Here is a 21,688-nt window from a genome sequence, read left to right on the forward strand (position 1 = left end):
GTGGTTTTCACTGTGTGATGTCATCATCCAGATCCACAACATGTGACTGTGGCGGTGCGAGCACCTGTATGAGCTATAAATGTCTAAACCTGAGACAGACTGTTTAACCCTAACCTTTATCAGCTTGGTGACACCTCCAGACCAGTGCTAGATGAGAAATTCACAATTCTCATCCACGGGCTACATAAATAAATGCAGGGGTATTGAGGATTTGAAATCTGCAGCATGTATAATTATACAGAGGATTTCTCTTGCAGATTTCACCCTTTACAATGGAGTGGGTGAAATCTGCTGGCTTTTCCATGGCAAAAAAATGCATGTAATAGATGTGATTTGGGCTGGTATTTAGCGGATTCTGCCACTGGATTTTCCAGTCACTTGCAGTTGCTGCGGCGAGCAGGTAACACTCGTATGAGCGCTGCCTTCTCTTCAAACAGCTGATCGGCTAGGGTAACATTCAGACCCCCGCCAATCTGATATTGATGACCTAACCTGGGCCATCCTCCGGTACAAGTTTTGTTGAGGCTCGTTTATCCCCCACTGTGTCAGTCTACTTCAGTACCATGGGGAAATGGGTTTCATAGATCAGAGTTTGCCTTTTAAGCAGCAAATTACTCTGGGAAGAACTGATCGAAAATGTGCAATTATCTTGCAGTGTCTTAATCCAGTAATTGGTCCCGGCAGGCTGTACATATTAATGAGCAGCATGGCTGCCATAATCTGTGTGCCTTCATTGCATGTTCAATATTGTCATTTAACCAGCCCGTAGAGAAATACTAGGGGTTAAAATTCTACCGCTGGACGGTAATGGTTGTTTCATACTTGACACTGTAAATGGTATAGTAAAATAAAAAAAGTCTCCCATAAGGAATCGGCAAGAGAATGTTAGAAGTCTTATTGTATATTTCCAGACAGACGTGAAGCAATGTAGCTGAGATCGCTAGTTTCCATGTTAAGGCACTGAAGGCATCTGTGCTGGTCCCAGGTTCATATGTGTCCATATTGCTGAGAAAAATGAAGTTTCACAATATGCAAATTTGCCTCTAGGAGCAACGGGGGCGTTACACCCAAAGGTTAAGCTTTCTGCAACTGCCTTGAGTGACTGGGCCAAGCAATGTTAACGTGTTTACTCCTGGCCCTGACTTCTCCCAAAAGTCATTCAAAATGGAGATGGAGCAGCAGTTGCAGAGAGAGCAGAGCCTCTAGGAGTAACAGCAACGCCCCCATTGCTCCTAGAGACTCATTTGCATATATTAAAACCTATTTCTCAGCAATACAGGCACATATGAACCTGGGACCAACACAGACGCCTGCAGCTGCCAAGCGCACATGTAACAGGTCAGCCACTTTCATGGGTAGAAATCTGCTGACAAATGCCCTTTAAGTGGTTGGAAAATATTATAAATATGTTATAGTACAGAATAGCTGGAATCTTATAGTCAAGAGTATAGAAAAAAAAAGTAAAGCAGTTCCCTTTTCTAGACCCTTACACTTGATGCAATCCTAATCTAAGGTTTCTTTCCTTTTCTCTGCAGCATTCATCCAGTCAGACAATGTCATTGAAGTGCTTCGGTTTGATGAAGGAGGCCTTTTAGAGGTAATGTTATCAGTTCAATAAGACCTTGTGCAAGAGACTCTACTACAAGATTTACTATTGTGCAGTAAAAAAGCTGCCATTTATGGCTCACGCCCTATTGGCTCAATAATTTGCGACTTTTCAAGCTTCTTGGCGCTTTGGTAAAGTGAGCGAAATCGGGGCGGGGCTTAGTGGAGCGGTTGGGCTTTGTACTATAGCTTTTACCTTATAGCTGAAGACTACACCAGGCTGTATCTGGCAGGGCAGAGATGAGCCTAATTTATTAAGATTCATCTGCCTTTTAATAAGGCGTATCACACTAGTGCGGGGAGATTAAGATTGGCGTATGGGTACACCAGTTTTGATAAATGTCCCTCATTGGGCGTTGTAGTTTCCTTCGACCCTGATGTAAGGGTAAAGTGACACTGGATTTCTAATCAAAAGTAAAAACTGGTCATATAGCGGTGAATGAAGTTAGATAGCTGACATTTGGTGGGTGTGGGTTGTCAGGGGATATCAGTAGTAATATATTAGATACAATTAGAATTCTGCGTCTTCAGGAGCAAATACAAATCCAGTTGCTCTTACTTATTGCTGCTGATGTAGTTGTATTTTATTCCCAGAAGTTTCGGCATTTTCCTGTAGTGTTGTGTTGTGGCCATTTTAATTTTTTTAGTTTTTATACAAAAGTCTCTGTATTGGTTGTCTCCTTTTGTATCAGCCCATCAGACAAAATGTCATATTGTAAACTACAGGGAAAGGCGTTATGGAAAACAATATGGCTGCACTGCCTGTTGTCACTTAAAGAGAACCTTTCACAGTTTTTTTGTTAAACGAATTACTTTTACCAGCGGGTATGCTCCGCTGATGCTGCTATAACTTTTTTCCTTTTTTTCAAATGCCCCTCGGCTGCCCTGCTGTACCATTGCTCTGTTTTCGTGCGCTGTACGCTAAGAGAGAGCATCGGTACAGGGTGGAGGACACGCCAGCACTTCTCAGTGGGAATCTCCTTCTCCCCAGCTGTGGCGCGGACCATGTCAGAGAGAAGGGGAGCGGTTTTATCTCTATGGCTGTGACGCCCTCTTCCCTGTACCAGAGCGATCTATTAGCATACAGGGTGCGAAAACAGAGCTGTGCTACAGCGGGGCAGCCGAGGGGCATTTGGAAAAAAAAAAGAGAAAAGCTATAGCAGCATCAGTGGCGCGTACCCAGCTTGTAAAGGTACTTAGAGGAACTTTCAGACTTTTTTTTTTTTTTAAACTAACAAAAACGGCTGCCTCATCAGAATAGGCAAATGCCAATAGCTATAACATGTTGTAGTGACATGTCCGAAGTTTTAATCAGCCAGCATCTGGGTACTGATGGATCGATTGCTGAATAATGGGGCAGAAGCGCTATCCTGTGCGCAGGGTCCCTTCGGCTGTGCTCGGCTCTCTGAATCGGGCAAAGTATATCGGAGCCTAAGGCTACTTTCACACTTGTGGTGTTGTTTTCCTGTATTGAGATCTAGCAGAGGATCTTGATGCCAAAAAAAAAAAAGTTTCCATTTAGTCCTCATGCATTCTGAATGGAAAGAGATCTGTTCATCATGTCTTCTGTACCGGCAGCATTCTGTTTTGTGACCGGACACACAACCACTGCAAGCTGTCACTGAAAACAATGTTAGGCCTCATTCACACGGCCGTTGCCTGGCCGTGGTCGTATTGCGGCCTGCAAACAGTGGGTCCGCAATATGCGGGCACAGGCCGTGTGCTCCCCGCATCACGGATGCGGGCCCATTCACTTGAATGGGTCCGCAATCCGGAGCTGCGGTGCGGAACGGAGGCACAGAACCCCACGGAAGCACTCATGTTCTATTTTTTTGCGGTGCAGAGGGATTACAGACCCATTCAAGTTTGAATGGGTCTCGATCCGTCCCGGCCGCCGCACGGACATTACCCGTCAATTATGACAGATCAGTTTTTTTAGGACGAAGCCGTAGGGCGAAACGCGCGTCGAGGTTGTGCGCTCAGGGTCCTCACACCCACTCACCACCATGTCTTCAGGTACGGTCTGCATTGATTTCTTCCTGTCCTAACCCTGCTGGTGATTCTGCACGTATCCATAGCGAGCCTCTTTACATATTCATGTCGACTATTGTTTATATAGTGCTATTTACGAGAGAATTTTATTTTCATGGTTTGTTGCTCTCTGGCCTCTATGCTATGTGTGGATTCGCTGTGCTTTTCCCCTGCTACTAACAGGGCTTTTTGCATCAATTGTTTGAAGGAATCGTACAGCAACTGCATATTGGACCAATTTGGTTTACTTAAATGCACATCAGCATTTTACTCTGGTACCTGAAATAGATGTCATTATTCATTGACACCTTGGTGTATTGTGGCGTCTGTGACCCTGTGCTTCTCTGCATTCTTGTAATTCTGTAGTAGCTCCATCCTTTGTATTTTTATCAATAAATTTACATTTTTATACCATTCCCCATTTGTTAGTTTTTGGTTTACCTTGGTTGTTATACAAGTGGTTTTTGTTAACTGTCTAGCCGACGGGTGGCCTTTTGTAGGTTAATATACAGTTTTTTTAGGAGCCTAAAAATCCCAGATCCATTACCCATTGACTTTCAGTGTATTTAGTGACTTATCTATTTTTTTTCTGTTTTGATTTCACACAACCGCATCCTAACTAAATGGATGCATCCTGATGTGCAAAATCAAAACTGATCCGTTTAATTCTGGTATTGAGATCCTCTGCCAGATCTCAATACCGGAATTAACAACGCAAGTCTGAAAGTAGCCTAAGGCTCCATTCACACGTCCGCAATGTGTTTTGCGGATCCACGGAGCCGCGGATCCGCAAAACACTGGAAAGCGGCAATGTGCGTTCCACATTTTGCGGACCGCACATTGCCGGCACTAATAGAATATGCCTATTCTTGTCCGCAATTGCGGACAAGAATAGGACATGTTCTATTTTTTTGCGGAACGGAGGTGCGGACATCGTGCTGCCCCATAGTAATAAATGGGTCCGCAATTCCGTTCCGCAAAATGCGGAACGAAATTGCGGACGTGTGAATGGACTAAAGCTAATTGCTTTACACCATTGGTTCAGGGATTAGTGGGGGTCTGCATGTCGCTTCAGGTACACCTAGACAAAGCTTTTGGTGCTTCTCTAACTTGCGATTATTTGGGCTAGAAATCCTCTTTAAGCTTTTATGAGGAAGTGTTTCTGTGTGTGACACTTTGAATGCAGGGATTTTAGCTAGTTGTTCGTGTATCTATTGTTAAAGCGAACCTTTCACCTGGATTTCACTTAATAAACTATTACCAGTACCTTATAGATTATCCTCATTCTGTTTCAATGCATTCTTGTGCCGCTTTCCTGGGATGTATATTCATGAAAAAAACGACTTATAAAGTCCTCGTCTCCAGCTCCTGAAGTCACGGTAGAAGTCAAGGGGGTAGCCCTTCCCTCACTCCGGGCTGTAACTCCCCTGCCCTAACCTTGCCTCTAAGCAGTGTAACTGACACCCGGCTCAGTCGCCGGGACCGCGCTTGTACAGGCGGCGCATGCGCCGTCGGCCTCAGTAGCAGCGCAATCCTGTCTATCGCACGGACTCAAGCGCGATCCTGTAACTGAATCGCGCATGCGCCGTCCGTCCCCGATGCGCGATTCAGTTACAGGATCGCGCTTGAGTCCGTGCGATAGACAGGATTGCGCTGCTACTGAGGCCGACGGCGCATGCGCCGCCTGTACAAGCGCGGTCCCGGCGACTGAGCCGGGTGTCAGTTACACTGCTTAGAGGCGGGGTTAGGGCAGGGGAGTTACAGCCCGGAGTGAGGGAAGGGCTACCCCCTTGACTTCTACCGTGACTTCAGGAGCTGGAGACGAGGACTTTATAAGTCATTTTTTTCATGAATATACATCCCAGGAAAGCGGCACAAGAATGCATTGAAACAGAATGAGGATAATCTATAAGGTACTGGTAATAGTTTATTAAGTGAAATCAAGGTGAAAGGTTCGCTTTAAAGTTAGATTTTGAAAACGGCACACCAGAATCTGGTAAAGGGGTTGTGCAGTGCTAAAGTATTAATGGTCTATCCTCAGGTTAGGTTATCAATATGAGATCGGTGGGGGTCTGACTCCCGACACCCCCGCCAATCAACTGTTTGAAGAGGTAGTGGCTCCCGTGTGAGTGCTGCTTCTGCTTCAAAGTTATTGAGGCTGAGCAGTGTAATTAAAGGGGTTGTCTCACTTCAGCAAATAGCATTTATTATGTGGAGGAAGTTACTACAAACCACTTACTAATATATTGTTATTATCCACATTGCTTCCTTTGCTGGCTTGATTCATTTTTCCAGCACATTTTACACTGCCCGTTTCCATGGTTACAACCAGCCTGAAATCAATCAGCGGGCCATGCTTGCACACTATAGGAAAAAGGCACCGGCCTCTGGCGGCCGGGACTTAGAGAGCTCACATAGGCTGGTGCTTTTTTTCTATAGTGTGTAAGCACGACTAGGGTTGGGCAATATCAAAAATATTCACACGATAACGATATTAAGAAATTTATCGTGATAACAATATATATCGCGGTAAATACCCATTTAGAAAAAAAAAAACACTTGGGGGCAGCCACAAGGACACGTTATACTGTATGGGGGCAGCCACAAGGACACGTTATACTGTATGGGGGCAGCCACAAGGAGACGTTATACTGTATGGGGGCAGCCACAAGGACACGTTATACTGTATGGGGGCAGCCACAAGGAGACGTTATACTGTATGGGGGCAGCCACAAGGACACGTTATACTGTATGGGGGCAGCCACAAGGAGACGTTATACTGTATGGGGGCAGCCACAAGGAGACGTTATACTGTATGGGGGCAGCCACAAGGAGACGTTATACTGTATGGGGGCAGCCACAAGGAGACGTTATACTGTATGGGGGCAGCCACAAGGAGACGTTATACTGTATGGGGGCAGCCACAAGGAGACGTTATACTGTATGGGGGCAGCCACAAGGACACGTTATACTGTATGGGGGCAGCCACAAGGAGACGTTATACTGTATGGGGGCAGCCACAAGGACACGTTATACTGTATGGGGGCAGCCACAAGGAGACGTTATACTGTATGGGGGCAGCCACAAGGAGACGTTATACTGTATGGGGGCAGCCACAAGGAGACGTTATACTGTATGGGGGCAGCCACAAGGAGACGTTATACTGTATGGGGGCAGCCACAAGGAGACGTTGTACTGTATGGGGGCAGCCACAAGGAGACGTTGTTCTGTATGGGGGCAGCCACAAGGACACGTTGTACTGTATGGGGGCAGCCACAAGGACACGTTGTACTGTATGGGGGCAGCCACAAGGAGACGTTGTTCTGTATGGGGGCAGCCACAAGGAGACCTTGTTCTGTATGGGGGCAGCCACAAGGAGACCTTGTTCTGTATGGGGGCAGCCACAAGGAGACCTTGTTCTGTATGGGGGCAGCCACAAAGAGACCTTGTTCTGTATGGGGGCAGCCACAAGGAGACCTTGTTCTGTATGGGGGCAGCCACAAGGAGACCTTGTTCTGTATGGGGGCAGCCACAAGGAGACCTTGTTCTGTATGGGGGCAGCCACAAGGAGACCTTGTTCTGTATGGGGGCAGCCACAAGGAGACCTTGTTCTGTATGGGGGCAGCCACAAGGAGACCTTGTTCTGTATGGGGGCAGCCACAAGGAGACCTTGTTCTGTATGGGGGCAGCCACAAGGAGACCTTGTTCTGTATGGGGGCAGCCACAAGGAGACCTTGTTCTGTATGGGGGCAGCCACAAGGAGACCTTGTTCTGTATGGGGGCAGCCACAAGGAGACCTTGTTCTGTATGGGGGCAGCCACAAGGAGACCTTGTTCTGTATGGGGGCAGCCACAAGGAGACCTTGTTCTGTATGGGGGCAGCCACAAGGAGACCTTGTTCTGTATGGGGGCAGCCACAAGGAGACCTTGTTCTGTATGGGGGCAGCCACAAGGAGACCTTGTTCTGTATGGGGGCAGCCACAAGGAGACCTTGTTCTGTATGGGGGCAGCCACAAGGAGACCTTGTTCTGTATGGGGGCAGCCACAAGGAGACCTTGTTCTGTATGGGGGCAGCCACAAGGAGACCTTGTTCTGTATGGGGGCAGCCACAAGGAGACCTTGTTCTGTATGGGGGCAGCCACAAGGAGACCTTGTTCTGTATGGGGGCAGCCACAAGGAGACCTTGTTCTGTATGGGGGCAGCCACAAGGAGACCTTGTTCTGTATGGGGGCAGCCACAAGGAGACCTTGTTCTGTATGGGGGCAGCCACAAGGAGACCTTGTTCTGTATGGGGGCAGCCACAAGGAGACCTTGTTCTGTATGGGGGCAGCCACAAGGAGACCTTGTTCTGTATGGGGGCAGCCACAAGGAGACCTTGTTCTGTATGGGGGCAGCCACAAGGAGACCTTAGGGTCTCTCACTCCTCTTCCCCCACCTTGGCTTGGCACGGACTGCTGACTGACTTTGCGTGCCTCCTGTGCTCGGCCAGTGGGCGGAGACTTGAATATGGGAGGGGCAGCCGCTGCAGGAAGTAATATGTACGGTACGCATATGCACGATGCAGGGGCAGGCTGACACAGATTTAGGAGCGGTCAGCATGCATATGACCGCTCCTATGACATCACCAAATATTATTTGGAAACACTGATATCGCCATATTGCTGTTTCTTAATACCGCGGTATATAGTTGACACCGGTTTACTGCTCAATCCTAAGCACGACCGCCCCTCATGGATTGCGGGGTGGTGGTAACCATGGAAACGGGCAGTGTAAAATGTGATGGAAAAATGAATCAAGCCAGTAAAGGAAGCAATAGGGATAATCACAGTACATTAGTAAGTGTTTTGTATTCACTTTCTCTACATGATAAATGATATTTGCTGAAGTTATACAACCCCTTTAAACTGCTCATCCGATTCATGTGACTGGATTGTAAGTACACTATGCCGTGACGCACAGCTAATTTTGAAGTGGAAGCAGTGCCGCTTCAAACAGCTGATCGGCGGGGGTGCTGTCAGACCTCATATTGATGACCTGAGGACAGGTGATCAGTATTGTAGTGCTGCACATCCCACCACTAGGATAGTTAATCCTTTGTAGAATACCAGTTTTAATCCAAGCTCCGAGCTACTCACCTGCACTTCTGATGGGCTGCAGTAAAGTGTGCTCCTGTGACTCACCTCAGCTTAAAGGGATTCTGTCACCAGGTTTCACCCCTGTCAGCTAAAAATATGCTGATGTTCAGGGCGTCTTCACGATTCCTAATGTGGGCTTATAAATGTCATCTGTGGGCTTATTTAGCTAAAAAACAGCTATTACTAACCTGTCAGTCAAACAAATAAGGTGCCCAAGGGGATGTTAATGGATGGAAGGTGCCGGCCACACCCCCCGCCGTTCGTGCCCAGTGCCGCCTTTCCAGACTTCTGCGCCGCCTCCTAATCCTCTGTGCCGCCTCTCGCTCTCCCTCCCTCCCCCCTCCTCCTGCTGTAAGATCTCGCGCATACAGGGGTTGAGCGAAGTGCCGGCACATGCGCACTTCGCTGTAAGAAGCCGAATGGAGAAGTCTGCACGGGCGCATCAGGCAGAGCCCTGGGCGCACGCGCGAGATCTTACAGCAGGAGGGAAGGAGTGAGGGAGAGGCGGCGCAGAAGTCCGGAAAGGCGGCGCTGGGCACGAACGGCGGCGGGTGCGGCCGGCACCTTGCATCTATTAACATCCCCTTGGGCACCTTATTTGTTTGACTGACAGGTTAGTAATAGCTGTTTTTTTAGCTAAATAAGCCCACAGATGACATTTATAAGGAATGGGAACCCTCATCTGACGAATCTAGCGGGTCAGAATATGAACCTGTAGAAAGCAGTGGCACTCTGACCCAAAGTTCGGACGAGGAGGTTGAGGTCCCTGATAGTACCAGGCGTACCAGGCCCCGTGTCGCTAGACCACAGGTTGTGCAAGATCCGTTTCAAGAGCAGCAGAGTGGGGCTGGCGCTGTCGGATTACGTGGTGAGGCATACACCAGCAGCGCAGCCCATCCTGGACCTAGTACAACATGGTGAAGTGGCGAGCATCAGAAGGGCAGTTGAAGCTGGTACGGTGGCACGTGCAATAGTTACCCCGTCGCAGCCACCGCAAAGACAGGCCCGTAGAGTCCCTGAGGTGCTGGCAAACCCTGATTGGCAGTCACCAACTTCAGCCGCACCATTAGTTCCCCCTTTCACCGCCCAGTCTGGAGTTCGGGTTGAGACGGCTCAGATCGGTTCGGCCCTGGGATTTTTTGAGCTGTTCTTGACTACGGAGCTCTTGGACTTAGTCGTGGCAGAAACAAATCGGTATGCCACTCAATTTATATCCGCCAACCCGGGAAGCTTTTATGCCCAGCCTTTCCGGTGGAAACCAGTCCAAGTTTCCGAAATTAAAATTTTTCTGGGCCTTCTCCTCAACATGGGCCTGACAAAAAAGCATGAATTGCGGTCATATTGGTCCACGAACCCGATTCATCACATGCCCATGTTCTCTGCTGCTATGTCCAGGACACGTTTTGAGACCATCCTGCGTTTCCTGCACTTTAGCGACAACAGCACCTCTCGTCCCAGAGGCCACCCAGCTTTTGACCGGCTCCACAAAATTCGGCCCCTCATAGACCACTTCAACCAGAAATTTGCAGGTTTGTATACCCCCGAGCAAAACATCTGCATAGACGAGTCCCTAATACATTTTACCGGGCGCCTTGGCTTCAAACAATACATCCCAAGCAAGCGCGCCTGGTATGGGGTCAAATTGTATAAGCTCTGTGAAAGGGCCACAGGCTATACCCACAAATTTCGGATCTACGAGGGAAAAGATCAGACCCTGGAGCCGGTCAGTTGCCCTGACTACCTGGGGAGCAGTGGGAAGACAGTCTGGGACTTGGTGTCACCCTTATTTGGCAAGGTGTACCATCTTTATGTGGACAATTTTTACACAAGTGTGCCCCTCTTCAGGCATTTGTTCCTAGAACAGATTGGCTGCTGTGGCACCGTGCGAACTAGTCGCGTGGGCTTCCCCCAATGGCTCATTACCGAAAGGTGCTCTTTGGAATGTGGGCCCCTTTGCCCACCTAGGCTGCAAAAAAGTGTCACACATGTGGTATCTCCGTACTCAGGAGAAGTTGGGCAATGTGTTTTGGGGTGTCATTTTACATATACCCATGCTGGGTGAGAGAAATATCTTGGTCAAATGCCAACTTTGTATAAAAAAAATTGGAAAAGTTGTCTTTTGCCAAGATATTTCTCTTACCCAGCATAGGTATATGTAAAATGACACCCCAAAACACATTGCCCAACTTCTCCTGAGTACGGGGATACCAGATGTGTGACACTTTTTTGCAGCCTAGGTGGGCAAAGGGGCTCACATTCCAAAGAGCACCTTTCGGATTTCACCAGCCATTTTTTACAGATTTTGATTTCAAACTACTTACCACACATTTGGGCCCCTAGAATGCCAGGGCAGTATAACCACCCCACAAGTGACCCCATTTTGGAAAGAAGAGACCCCAAGGTATTTCGTGATGGGCATAGTGAGTTCATAGAAGTTTTTATTTTTTGTCACAAGTTAGTGGAATATGAGACTTTGTAAGAAAAGAAAAAAAAAAATAAAAATCATCATTTTCCACTAACTTGTGACAAAAAATAAAAAGTTCTATGAACTCACTATGCCCATCAGCGAATACCTTAGGGTGTGTACTTTCCGAAATGGGGTCATTTGTGGGGTGTTTGTACTGTCAGGCCATTGTAGAACCTCAGGAAACATGACAGGTGCTCAGAAAGTCAGAGCTGCTTCAAAAAGCGGAAATTCACATTTTTGTACCATAGTTTGTAAACGCTATAACTTTTACCCAAACATTTTTTTTTTTTATCAAAGACATGTAGAACAATAAATTTAGAGAAAAATTTATATATGGATGTCTGTTTTTTTTGCAAAATTTTACACCTGAAAGTGAAAAGTGTCATTTTTTTGCAAAAAAATCGTTAAATTTCGATTAATAACAAAAAAGGTAAAAATGTCAGCAGCAATGAAATACCACCAAATGAAAGCTCTATTAGTGAGAAGAAAAGGAGGTAAAATTCATTTGGGTGGTAAGTTGCATGACCGAGCAATAAACGGTGAAAGTAGTGTAGGTCAGAAGTGTAAAAAGTGGCCTGGTCTTTCAGGGTGTTTAAGCTATAGGGGCTGAGGTGGTTAAGGTCCTGATGTGGTTTTAGGAGATAAGCAGATGAGTTGTACAGTCAGGTCCATAAATATTGGGACATCGACACAATTCTAAGATTTTTGGCTCTATACACCACCACAATGGATTTAAAATGAAATGAATAAGATGTGCTTTAACTGCAGACTGTCAGCTTTAATTTGAGGGTATTTACATCCAAATCAGGTGAACGGTGTAGGAATTACAACAGTTTGCATATGTGCCTCCCACTTGTTAAAGGGGTTGGCCACCCTAAGTATCAAAAATCCAAAAGCCCCAGACAATAGGCAGAACCATGAAGTATTTATATCATGTGAAATGTACTGGCTAGATATCATTTTTCTAACCTGTTCCCCATGGCACACTTCCCTGGAGGAGCTCCTCAGACAGCCTGTGTGGGAGGAGCAGCTGTAAAGTGAAAGTAAAAATCCCAGCATGCACTGCAGCAAGTATCTGCAGAGGAGCAGTCACATGACATCCCCACCCACCTGTGTTCCCATGGAGACAAGAGCCCCTCCGGCATTATAAATATCTGTCATCAGTGAATAACTGCAGACATAGTAATAGGAAGAACACCCCAGTCCCAGCAATAAAGAGAGGACACTACCCGTCCCACACAGTCACTACCATGTATCACACATTCGTTGTTGGGGGAATTACCCTGTTCATAAACTTGCTGTGGGGCCTAGTAATTTCTAGTTGTGCCACTGGATGTAAGCCATGACCAGAATGAATAGAAGGGGAGATTTATCATTTGCCTTGTTTCTGAAATGTGGTGTTAAAAAGTTGTAAACTATGTGTTTGCGACTTTTCGACTGTGCCTTTAAAATAAAAAGGGTGGGGGGGTGGGGGGGGGGGGGCGCGGCAATGACAATGGCCAGGAGGGGGCGTGACTAGTCGCCTCAAAAAAAATTCGGTCATTTTCGCCAGTTTTCTGACTCAAATGAAGCCAGAAGTACAAATTGATCTGCTCACATAGCGAGGAGCATCCTGTCTATCCTCACACGACCTGCTCCCAGCTGACGGCCTAGAAATCATCTATGAATATATGATTACCCTTCACCTGGGGAAAAAGAGAAATAATTGTTGTCTGACATCTCTGTATACAGTGTACAGGGGGGTCACACATCCGTATATACAGTATAAAGGGGGTCACAAATTACCAGTGTACACTGGTACCTTTTAAACAGTATATAGTTGTATGTGTCCTACCTGTACACTGTATATAGAGACCCCCTTCCCTGTACACTGTGTATTATGATAATAATGAGATCCTCTGGTGCAGGGGGTCACACATCTCTATATACAGTGTACAATGATGGTGGTGGTGGGGGTCACATATCACTGCAAGCAGTATACAGAGGATCACGCATCTCTATATACAGTATACAGTGGTGGTAGGGGTCATATATCACTGCATACAGTATACACAGGGTGACACATCTATATACAATATACAGTGGTGGGGGTCACATATCACTGCATACAGTATACAGAGGGTCACACATCTCTACATACAGTGTACAATGGTGGTGGTGGGGGTCACATATCACTGTATACAGAGGGTGACACATCTCTATATACAGTGTACAATGATGGTGGTGGTTGGGGTCACATCACTGCATACAGTATACAGAGGGTCACACATCTATATACAGTATACAGTGGTGGCGATGGGAGTCACATCACTGCAAGCAGTATACAGAGGGTCACACCTCTATATACAGTGGTGGTAGGGTTCATATATCACTGCATACCGTATACACAGGGTGACACCTCTTTATATACAATATACAGTGGTGGGGGTCACATATCCAGGGATCTCAAGTCTCCCGGACTTCAGGGAGTCTCCCGCTATTAGATAGCGGCTCCCTGACTCCCACATGTGAAACAATATATCCCAGAAAGGTTTACTGATAGCAGAGCAGAGCGATAAGAGAAGTGACAGGACACAGAGTTTAGATCACAGGTTGAATTAACCCTTTAGGGTCAAATTGGCTTCTCAAGGAGATATATATGTTAAAGGCATCCCTTCTTCTGTCTCATTCAGTAGCTATATAACTATTGAGAGATGTATTTTTTTTAAAAATACATTTACACATTTAGGGGTGCACCGAAATGAAAATTCTGGTCCGAAACCGAAAATTCTGGATGCCCTTGACCGAAAACCGAAACCGAAACTGCCTTTTTGCCCAAATACTTTTAAAATACTTTTTTTTTAATGATTTTATTAATAATTCTTTTTCATGAATTTAATAAATCATATTATATATGGAGAGGGGGATCTGTGGGTGGCTCTGTTATGGAGAGGGGGATCTGTGGGTGGCTCTGTTGTGGAGAGGGGGATCTGTGGGTGGCGCTGTTATGGAGAGGGGGATCTGTGGGTGGCGCTGTTATGGAGGGGGGGGATCTGTGGGTGGCTCTGTTATGGAGGGGGGGATCTGTGGGTGGCTCTGTTATGGAGGGGGGGGATCTGTGGGTGGCTCTGTTATGGAGAGGGGGATCTGTGGGTGGCGCTGTTATGGAGAGGGGGATCTGTGGGTGGCGCTGTTATGGAGAGGGGGATCTGTGGGTGGCGCTGTTATGGAGAGGGGGATCTGTGGGTGGCTCTGTTATGGAGGGGGGGATCTGTGGGTGGCTCTGTTATGGAGGGGGGGGATCTGTGGGTGGCTCTGTTATGGAGGGGGGGGGATCTGTGGGTGGCTCTGTTATGGAGGGGGGGGATCTGTGGGTGGCTCTGTTATGGAGGGGGGGATCTGTGGGTGGCTCTGTTATGGAGGGGGGGGATCTGTGGGTGGCTCTGTTATGGAGGGGGGGATCTGTGGGTGGCTCTGTTATGGAGAGGGGGATCTGTGGGTGGCGCTGTTATGGAGAGGGGGATCTGTGGGTGGCGCTGTTATGGAGGGGGGGATATGTGCACTGTTATGGGCATAACAGTGCACAGATCCCCCCTCCCCATAGCAGTGCCATAGACCGATCCCCCTACCCATATCAGCGCCGGCCCTGCTGCTCACAGCAGACTAATCACTCTCACTGCATCTTTATTTTACCTTACAATCGTGACGCTCCAGTAACAACTCTGCAGGCAGAGCGGAGGGCGGCGTAACGTCACTTACTCACGTGACGCACCTGCTCCGCCCACTTTATGAATGAAGGAGGCGGAGCAGGCGCGTCACGTGAGTAAGTGACGTTACGCCGCCCTCCGCTCTGCCTGCAGAGATGTTACTGGAGCGTCACGATTGTAAGGTAAAATAAAGATGCAGTGCCTAAAGTAAACCGCCCGCCCGCAGATGGTGAGCTACTTTGTGGGTGACAAATCCCACACCCCATATTTTCGGCCGATATGTAACAATATCGGCCGAAATGGATTAGGTACATTTTCGGCCGGAATTTCGGTGCACCCCTACATTTAACCCTCCATTTTAATTATATTATTTACCCCAGTGTTAAATTCACACCCCCTGGATGCTTGATTTTTTTTCCTACAGTGGGGTAGATAATTACACACAGGGTTTTAAAGAATAAACTTCCTGACTCAGACCAAGAGCGAGTCAGCAAGTGAATCGAAGCATCCGTCATCAGCGCATGCGCATTGCGCAACCTAAGCTTCGTTTCACCTGCTTCTTGTCAGCTCAGCGAATGAACCGATTCATGTGAAAGATCCGAACTTCCCATCTCTACTTTACTCGCAGTAAACCTTTCCGGAAACCTGTAGCAGTGTCCCCTTCTCGGCGCGTTCGCACAGTGCAAGAAGAAGCCGATGCCAGCAGTCCGCAACGGCGCATCAGGCTGAGCCTGTGCGCACGCGCGGGATCTCAAAGCGGGAGGAGGGGGAGGGAGGGAGAGGCGGCACTGAGGAGTAGAAGGTGGCGCTGGGCACGAACGGTGATGCGTGCGGCCGGGCACCATGCATCCACAGACCTCCCCTGCTTAGGCCCCTTAATTTAGTGATTGACAGGTTAGTAAAACCTGTTTTTCCGCTGAATAAAGCCAGAAATAGCTTTTATAAGGCCACCTTAGAAATCAGAATGCTACCCTGGACATGAGCATATGTTTAGCTCACAGGGCTTATAGCTGGTGACAGAATCCCTTTAATCATATACATAAATATGATAATTTGGGGCAGGGTAATGAGCCCAGTCCTCCACACCATGGAGCAAAGTGTGCAGATACTGCATATGTTTGGAAAATGTAATAAAAAGTTTGTGAAAGAAAAAAAAGAAAACCTCCCTGAAATGAGAAGTGCACCTCCCTGAAATGAGGTTTTGCAGGTTGGGATGTCTGCATATCACTGTACACAGAGGGTCACACATCTCTACATACAGTGTACAATGGTGGTAGGGGTCATATATCACTGCATACAGTATACACAGGGTGACACCTCTATATACAATATACAGTGGTGGTGGTGGGGGTCACATATCACTGTATACAGAGGGTCACACATCTCTGTATACAGTGGTGGTGGGGGTCACATCACTGTATACAGAGGGTCACACATCTCTATATACAGTATACAGTGGTGGTAGGGGTCATATATCACTGCATACCGTATACACAGGGTGACACCTCTTTATATACAATATACAGTGGTGGGGGTGGGGGGTCACATATCACTATACAGAGGGTCACACATCTCTACATACAGTTTACCATGGTGGTGGGGGTCACATATCACTGTATACAGAGGGTCACACATCTCTATATACAGTATACAGTGGTGGTGGGGGTCATATATCACTGCATACAGTATACACAGGGTGACACCTCTATATACAATATACAGTGGTGGTGGTGGGGGTCACATATCACTGTATACAGAGGGTCACACCTCTATATACAGTGGTGGTGGGGGTCATATATCACTGCATACAGTATACAGAGGGTCACACATCTCTACATACAGTGTACAATGGTTGTGGTGGGGGTCACATATCACTGTATACAGAGGGTCACACATCTCTATATACAGTATACAGTGGTGGTGGGGGTCATATATCACTGCATACAGTATACAGAGGGTCACACATCTCTACATACAGTGTACAATGGTTGTGGTGGGGGTCACATATCACTGTATACAGAGGGTCACACATCTCTATATACAGTGGTGGTGGGGGTCACATCACTGCATACAGTATACAGAGGGTCACATATCTCTGTATACAGTGATGGGGGTCACATATCACTGTATTCAGTATACATAGGGTCACACATCTCTATATACAGTGGTGGGGGTCACATATCAATGTATGGGGGGGGGGGGGGGGGTCACATATCACTATATACAGTGTGCAGGAATTAGAGGGCACACATTTACAGATGAGACCAGTGACTGCTGCTGATATCACTGACCTCAGCCATATTGACAGCTCAGAAGGGGTTAAACTGTAGGTTTGGCTGTAATAAACATGTCTGTGATAAGATCACAGAGCAGAGGGGCCATAAACAGGACAGACACTGGGATTGCTCACAGTTTGTGTTCCACAGCACCTTCCTGGCTCTGCTACATCCTCACATACAGCAGTAGCCTCTCAGTACAGGAGACAGAGTGGATCAAGTCTACAGACAGTCAGCTTCCATCAGCCATCACAGCTTCTCCTCAGTCTCCCTTTCTCTTGCAAAAGTTTCTTTATTTCTGCTTGAATCTTCCTGCTAAGCCCCTCCAGCCCTGCACGGCCAGGAGTGCCAGTCACAGAAGGAAAGCACTTCTGATACAAGCAGGGTGCTTTAGGACCCAGGGAGCAGCACACTCCTTCAGGCATGGACGGGTTTGCTCCTCTATGGCACTTGCAGCTATGGAGAGACAGGCAGCTGTGAGAGCAGGACAGGAGGGGGCGTGGCTGCCAATAGCAGGAAAACCAGGCAGATCTGCTTAAGAAGATATATTAGTAAGTGTAATATCTCCCTACTTTCTTTACAGTTGTAATAAGTGCTAACAAAGTGGCCAACCCCTTTAAGGAACCAAAAGTAATGGGACAGAATAATAATCATAAATCAAACTTTCACTTTTTAATACTTGGTTGCAAATCCTTTGCAGTCAATTAAAGCCTGAAGTCTGGAACGCATAGACATCACCAGACGCTGGGTTTCATCCCTGGTGATGCTCTGCCAGGCCTCTACTGCAACTGTCTTCAGTTCCTGCTTGTTCTTGGGGCATTTTCCCTTCAGTTTTGTCTTCAGCAAGTGAAATGCATGCTCAATCGGATTCAGGTCAGGTGATTGACTTGGCCATTGCATAACATTCCACTTCTTTCCCTTAAAAAACTCTTTGGTTGCTTTTGCAGTATGCTTTGGGTCATTGTCCATCTGCACTGTGAAGCGCCGTCCAATGAGTTCTGAAGCATTTGGCTGAATATGAGCAGATAATATTGCCCGAAACACTTCAGAATTCATCCTGCTGCTTTTGTCAGCAGTCACATCATCAATAAATACAAGAGAACCAGTTCCATTGGCAGCCATACATGCCCACGCCATGACACTACCACCACCATGCTTCACTGATGAGGTGGTATGCTTAGGATCATGAGCAGTTCCTTTCCTTCTCCATTCTCTTCTCTTCCCATCACTCTGGTACAAGTTGATCTTGGTCTCATCTGTCCATAGGATGTTGTTCTAGAACTGTGAAGGCTGCCAGTTCCATTGGCAGCCATACATGCCCACGCCATGACACTACCACCACCATGCTTCACTGATGAGGTGGTATGCTTAGGATCATGGATCATGAGCAGTTCCTTTCCTTCTCCATTCTCTTCTCTTCCCATCACTCTGGTACAAGTTGATCTTGGTCTCATCTGTCCATAGGATGTTGTTCTAGAACTGTGAAGGCTTTTTTAGATGTCGTTTGGCAAACTCTATTCTGGCTTTCCTGTTTTTGAGGCTCACCAATGGTTTACATCTTGTGGTAAACCCTCTGTATTCACTCTGGTGAAGTCTTCTCTTGATTGTTGACTTTGACACACATACACCTACCTCCTGGAGAGTGTTCTTGATCTGGCCAACTGTTGTGAAGGGTGTTTTCTTCACCAGGGAAATAATTCTTCGGTCATCCACCACAGTTGTTTTCCGTTGTCTTCCGGGTCTTTTGGTGTTGCTGAGCTCACCAGTGTTTTCCTTCTTTTTAAGAATGTTCCAAACAGTTGTTTTGGCCACGCCTAATGTTTTTGCTATCTCTCTGATGGGTTTATTTTGTTTTTTCAGCCTAATGATGGCTTGCTTCACTGATAGTGACAGCTCTTTGGATCTCATCTTGAGAGTTGACCGCAACAGATTCCAAATGCAAATAGCAGACTTGAAATGAACTCTGGACCTTTTATCTGCTCATTGCAATTGGGATAATGAGGGAACACACACCTGACCATGGAACAGCTGAGAAGCCAATTGTCCCATTACTTTTGGTCCCTTAACAAGTGGGAGGCACATATGCAAACTGTTGTAATTCCTACACCGTTCACCTGATTTGGATGTAAATACCCTCAAATTAAAGCTGACAGTCTGCAGTTAAAGCACATCTTGTTCGTTTCATTTCAAATCCATTGTGGTGGTGTATAGAGCCAAAAATGTTAGAATTGTGTCCATGTCCCAATATTTATGGACCTGACTGTATTTGGAGGTGTCCGTCATATTGCTGACATTGTTAGGTGGCCCACATCGTAGGTCATTCCAAGTATCCCACTGTCAGTGATCATTTTCTACATTACATTATGGTCAAGCTGAAGAAATAAATATGTATATAACATTCAGCTTCTGCGCAAATAAGATGTAGGGCGAGTTTTCTGTCTGGATGCGATGCATGTAGTGAACACGTACTATTCGGACTGTATCCTGACTCATTCATTTTTCACACATCATCTTTGCGTTCAGTCTCAGCATGTTCTATATTGTACGTTTTTCGCGCAGTCCTAGCTCCATAGAAGTGAATGGGGCTTGTGTGAAAAAGAGAAGGCATCCAGATGCAATGCGTTCTTCACTGATAGTTGATAGGAAATGTAGTTTGTTGTTCAGTTATTCTTCATACGAGTAAAAGACACGTGCAGTCTGCATTCAATGCTATGGGTATGGTGTTTGTTTTTAGTTGTTTTTCTATAACTTTCTCTATAGAAAATAAAATAAAACTTGAAAATGTGCAGCGCAAAAATGTTGGTATAAAAAAAAACACCCAATAAAGGTGTAACAGCGCTTGCTGACTGCCGATGTTCCCCTACTTACCTCCGTGGTGCCGGACTCTGTGTTCTGTGGTGATCAGGCCGCTGGTGTTTCTCCATTCACTGCTGCAGTCCTGGGCTCTGTCCTTGCAGGCATCGTCCTTCCTGGAATCGGCTCCACGGTTTCCTTCCAGCTCTGGGCACAGCATGCTTTCCATCACTTCCTTAAAGGGGTTTTCCCATCTGAGACAATGGGGGCATATTACTAGGATATGCCCCCATTGTCTGATAGGTGCAGGTCCCGGCGCTGGGACCCGCACTTACACCGAGAACGGAGCCCCGAAAGATATGGAGGGCGCACTGCGCATGGCAGTGGCCACGCAAAGCGGTCTGCACTCCCAATCAGTACTATGGGGAGAACACTTGGTGGTGGCCGGATCCAGGGAAACCCAGGGTCCTCCGGCTACCACCTTCCAGGCTCCGTTCTCGGAGGTATGCCCCCATTGTCCCAGATGGGAATACCCCTTTAAGGGCCGGTGTGTATCACTTCCTGTGATTGATGGGTTTAGCAGATGTGACCGTGCTGACCAATCCTTGCCCTCTTACATCTACAGGGTGGGCCATTTATATGGATACACCTTAATAAAATGGGAATGGCTGGTGATATTAACTTCCTGTTTGTGGCACATTAGTATACAGGTCCTTCTCAAAAAATTGGCATATTGTGATAAAGTTCATTATTTTCTGTAATGTACTGATAAACATTAGACTTTCATATATTTTAGATTCATTACACACAACTGAAGTAGTTCAAGCCTTTTTCTTGTTTTAATATTGATGATTTTGATATACAGCTCATGAAAACCCAAAATTCCTATCTCCAAAATTTAGCATATTTCATCCGACCAATAAAAGAAAAGTGTTTTTAGTACAAAAAAAGTCAACCTTCAAATAATTAAGTTCAGTTATGCACTCAATACTTGGTCGGGAATCCTTTTGCAGAAATGACTGCTTCAATGCGGCGTGGCATGGAGGCAATCAGCCTGTGGCACTGCTGAGGTGTTATGGAGGGCCAGGATGCTTCGATAGCGGCCTTAAGCTCATCCAGAGTGTTGGGTCTTGCGTCTCTCAACTTTCTCTTCCCAATATCCCACAGATTCTCTATGGGGTTCAGGTCAGGAGAGTTGGCAGGCCAATTGAGCACAGTAATACCATGGTCAGTAAACCATTTACCAGTGGTCTTGGCACTGTGAGCAGGTGCCAGGTCGTGCTGAAAAATGAAATCTTAATCTCCATAAAGCTTTTCAGCAGATGGAAGCATGAAGTGCTCCAAAATCTCCTGATAGCTAGCTGCATTGACCCTGCCCTTGATAAAACACAGTGGACCAACACCAGCAGCTGACATGGCTCCCCAGACCATCACCGACTGTGGGTACTTGACACTGGACTTCAGGCATTTTGGCATTTCCCTCTCCCCAGTCTTCCTCCAGACTCAGTCCACTGCTTCCGCAGGTCCCCCAAGGTCTGGAATCGGTCCTTCTCCACAATCTTCCTCAGGGTCCGGTCACCTCTTCTCGTTGTGCAGTGTTTTCTGCCACACTTTTTCCTTCCCACAGACTTTCCACTGAGGTGCCTTGATACAGCACTCTGGGAACCGCCTATTCGTTCAGAAATTTCTTTCTGTG

At 46.9% G+C, this 21,688-nt stretch overlaps 1 protein-coding gene across 3 annotated transcripts in view; it reads left to right on the plus strand.

Moving 5' to 3' along the window:
* TMEM131 (transmembrane protein 131) overlaps positions 1 to 21,688 on the plus strand; it is a 255,812-nt gene that overhangs the window by 54,709 nt on the left and 179,415 nt on the right. For all 3 annotated transcript variants that reach the window (XM_040425124.1, XM_040425125.1, XM_040425126.1), the window contains exon 2: positions 1,536 to 1,597. In XM_040425124.1, coding sequence (XP_040281058.1) covers positions 1,536 to 1,597 — 62 coding nt within the window. The remainder of the gene's footprint in view (positions 1 to 1,535; positions 1,598 to 21,688) is intronic.

This window comes from Bufo bufo, chromosome 3 (genome assembly GCF_905171765.1).
Source record: "Bufo bufo chromosome 3, aBufBuf1.1, whole genome shotgun sequence".
Lineage (NCBI taxonomy): Eukaryota > Metazoa > Chordata > Amphibia > Anura > Bufonidae > Bufo > Bufo bufo.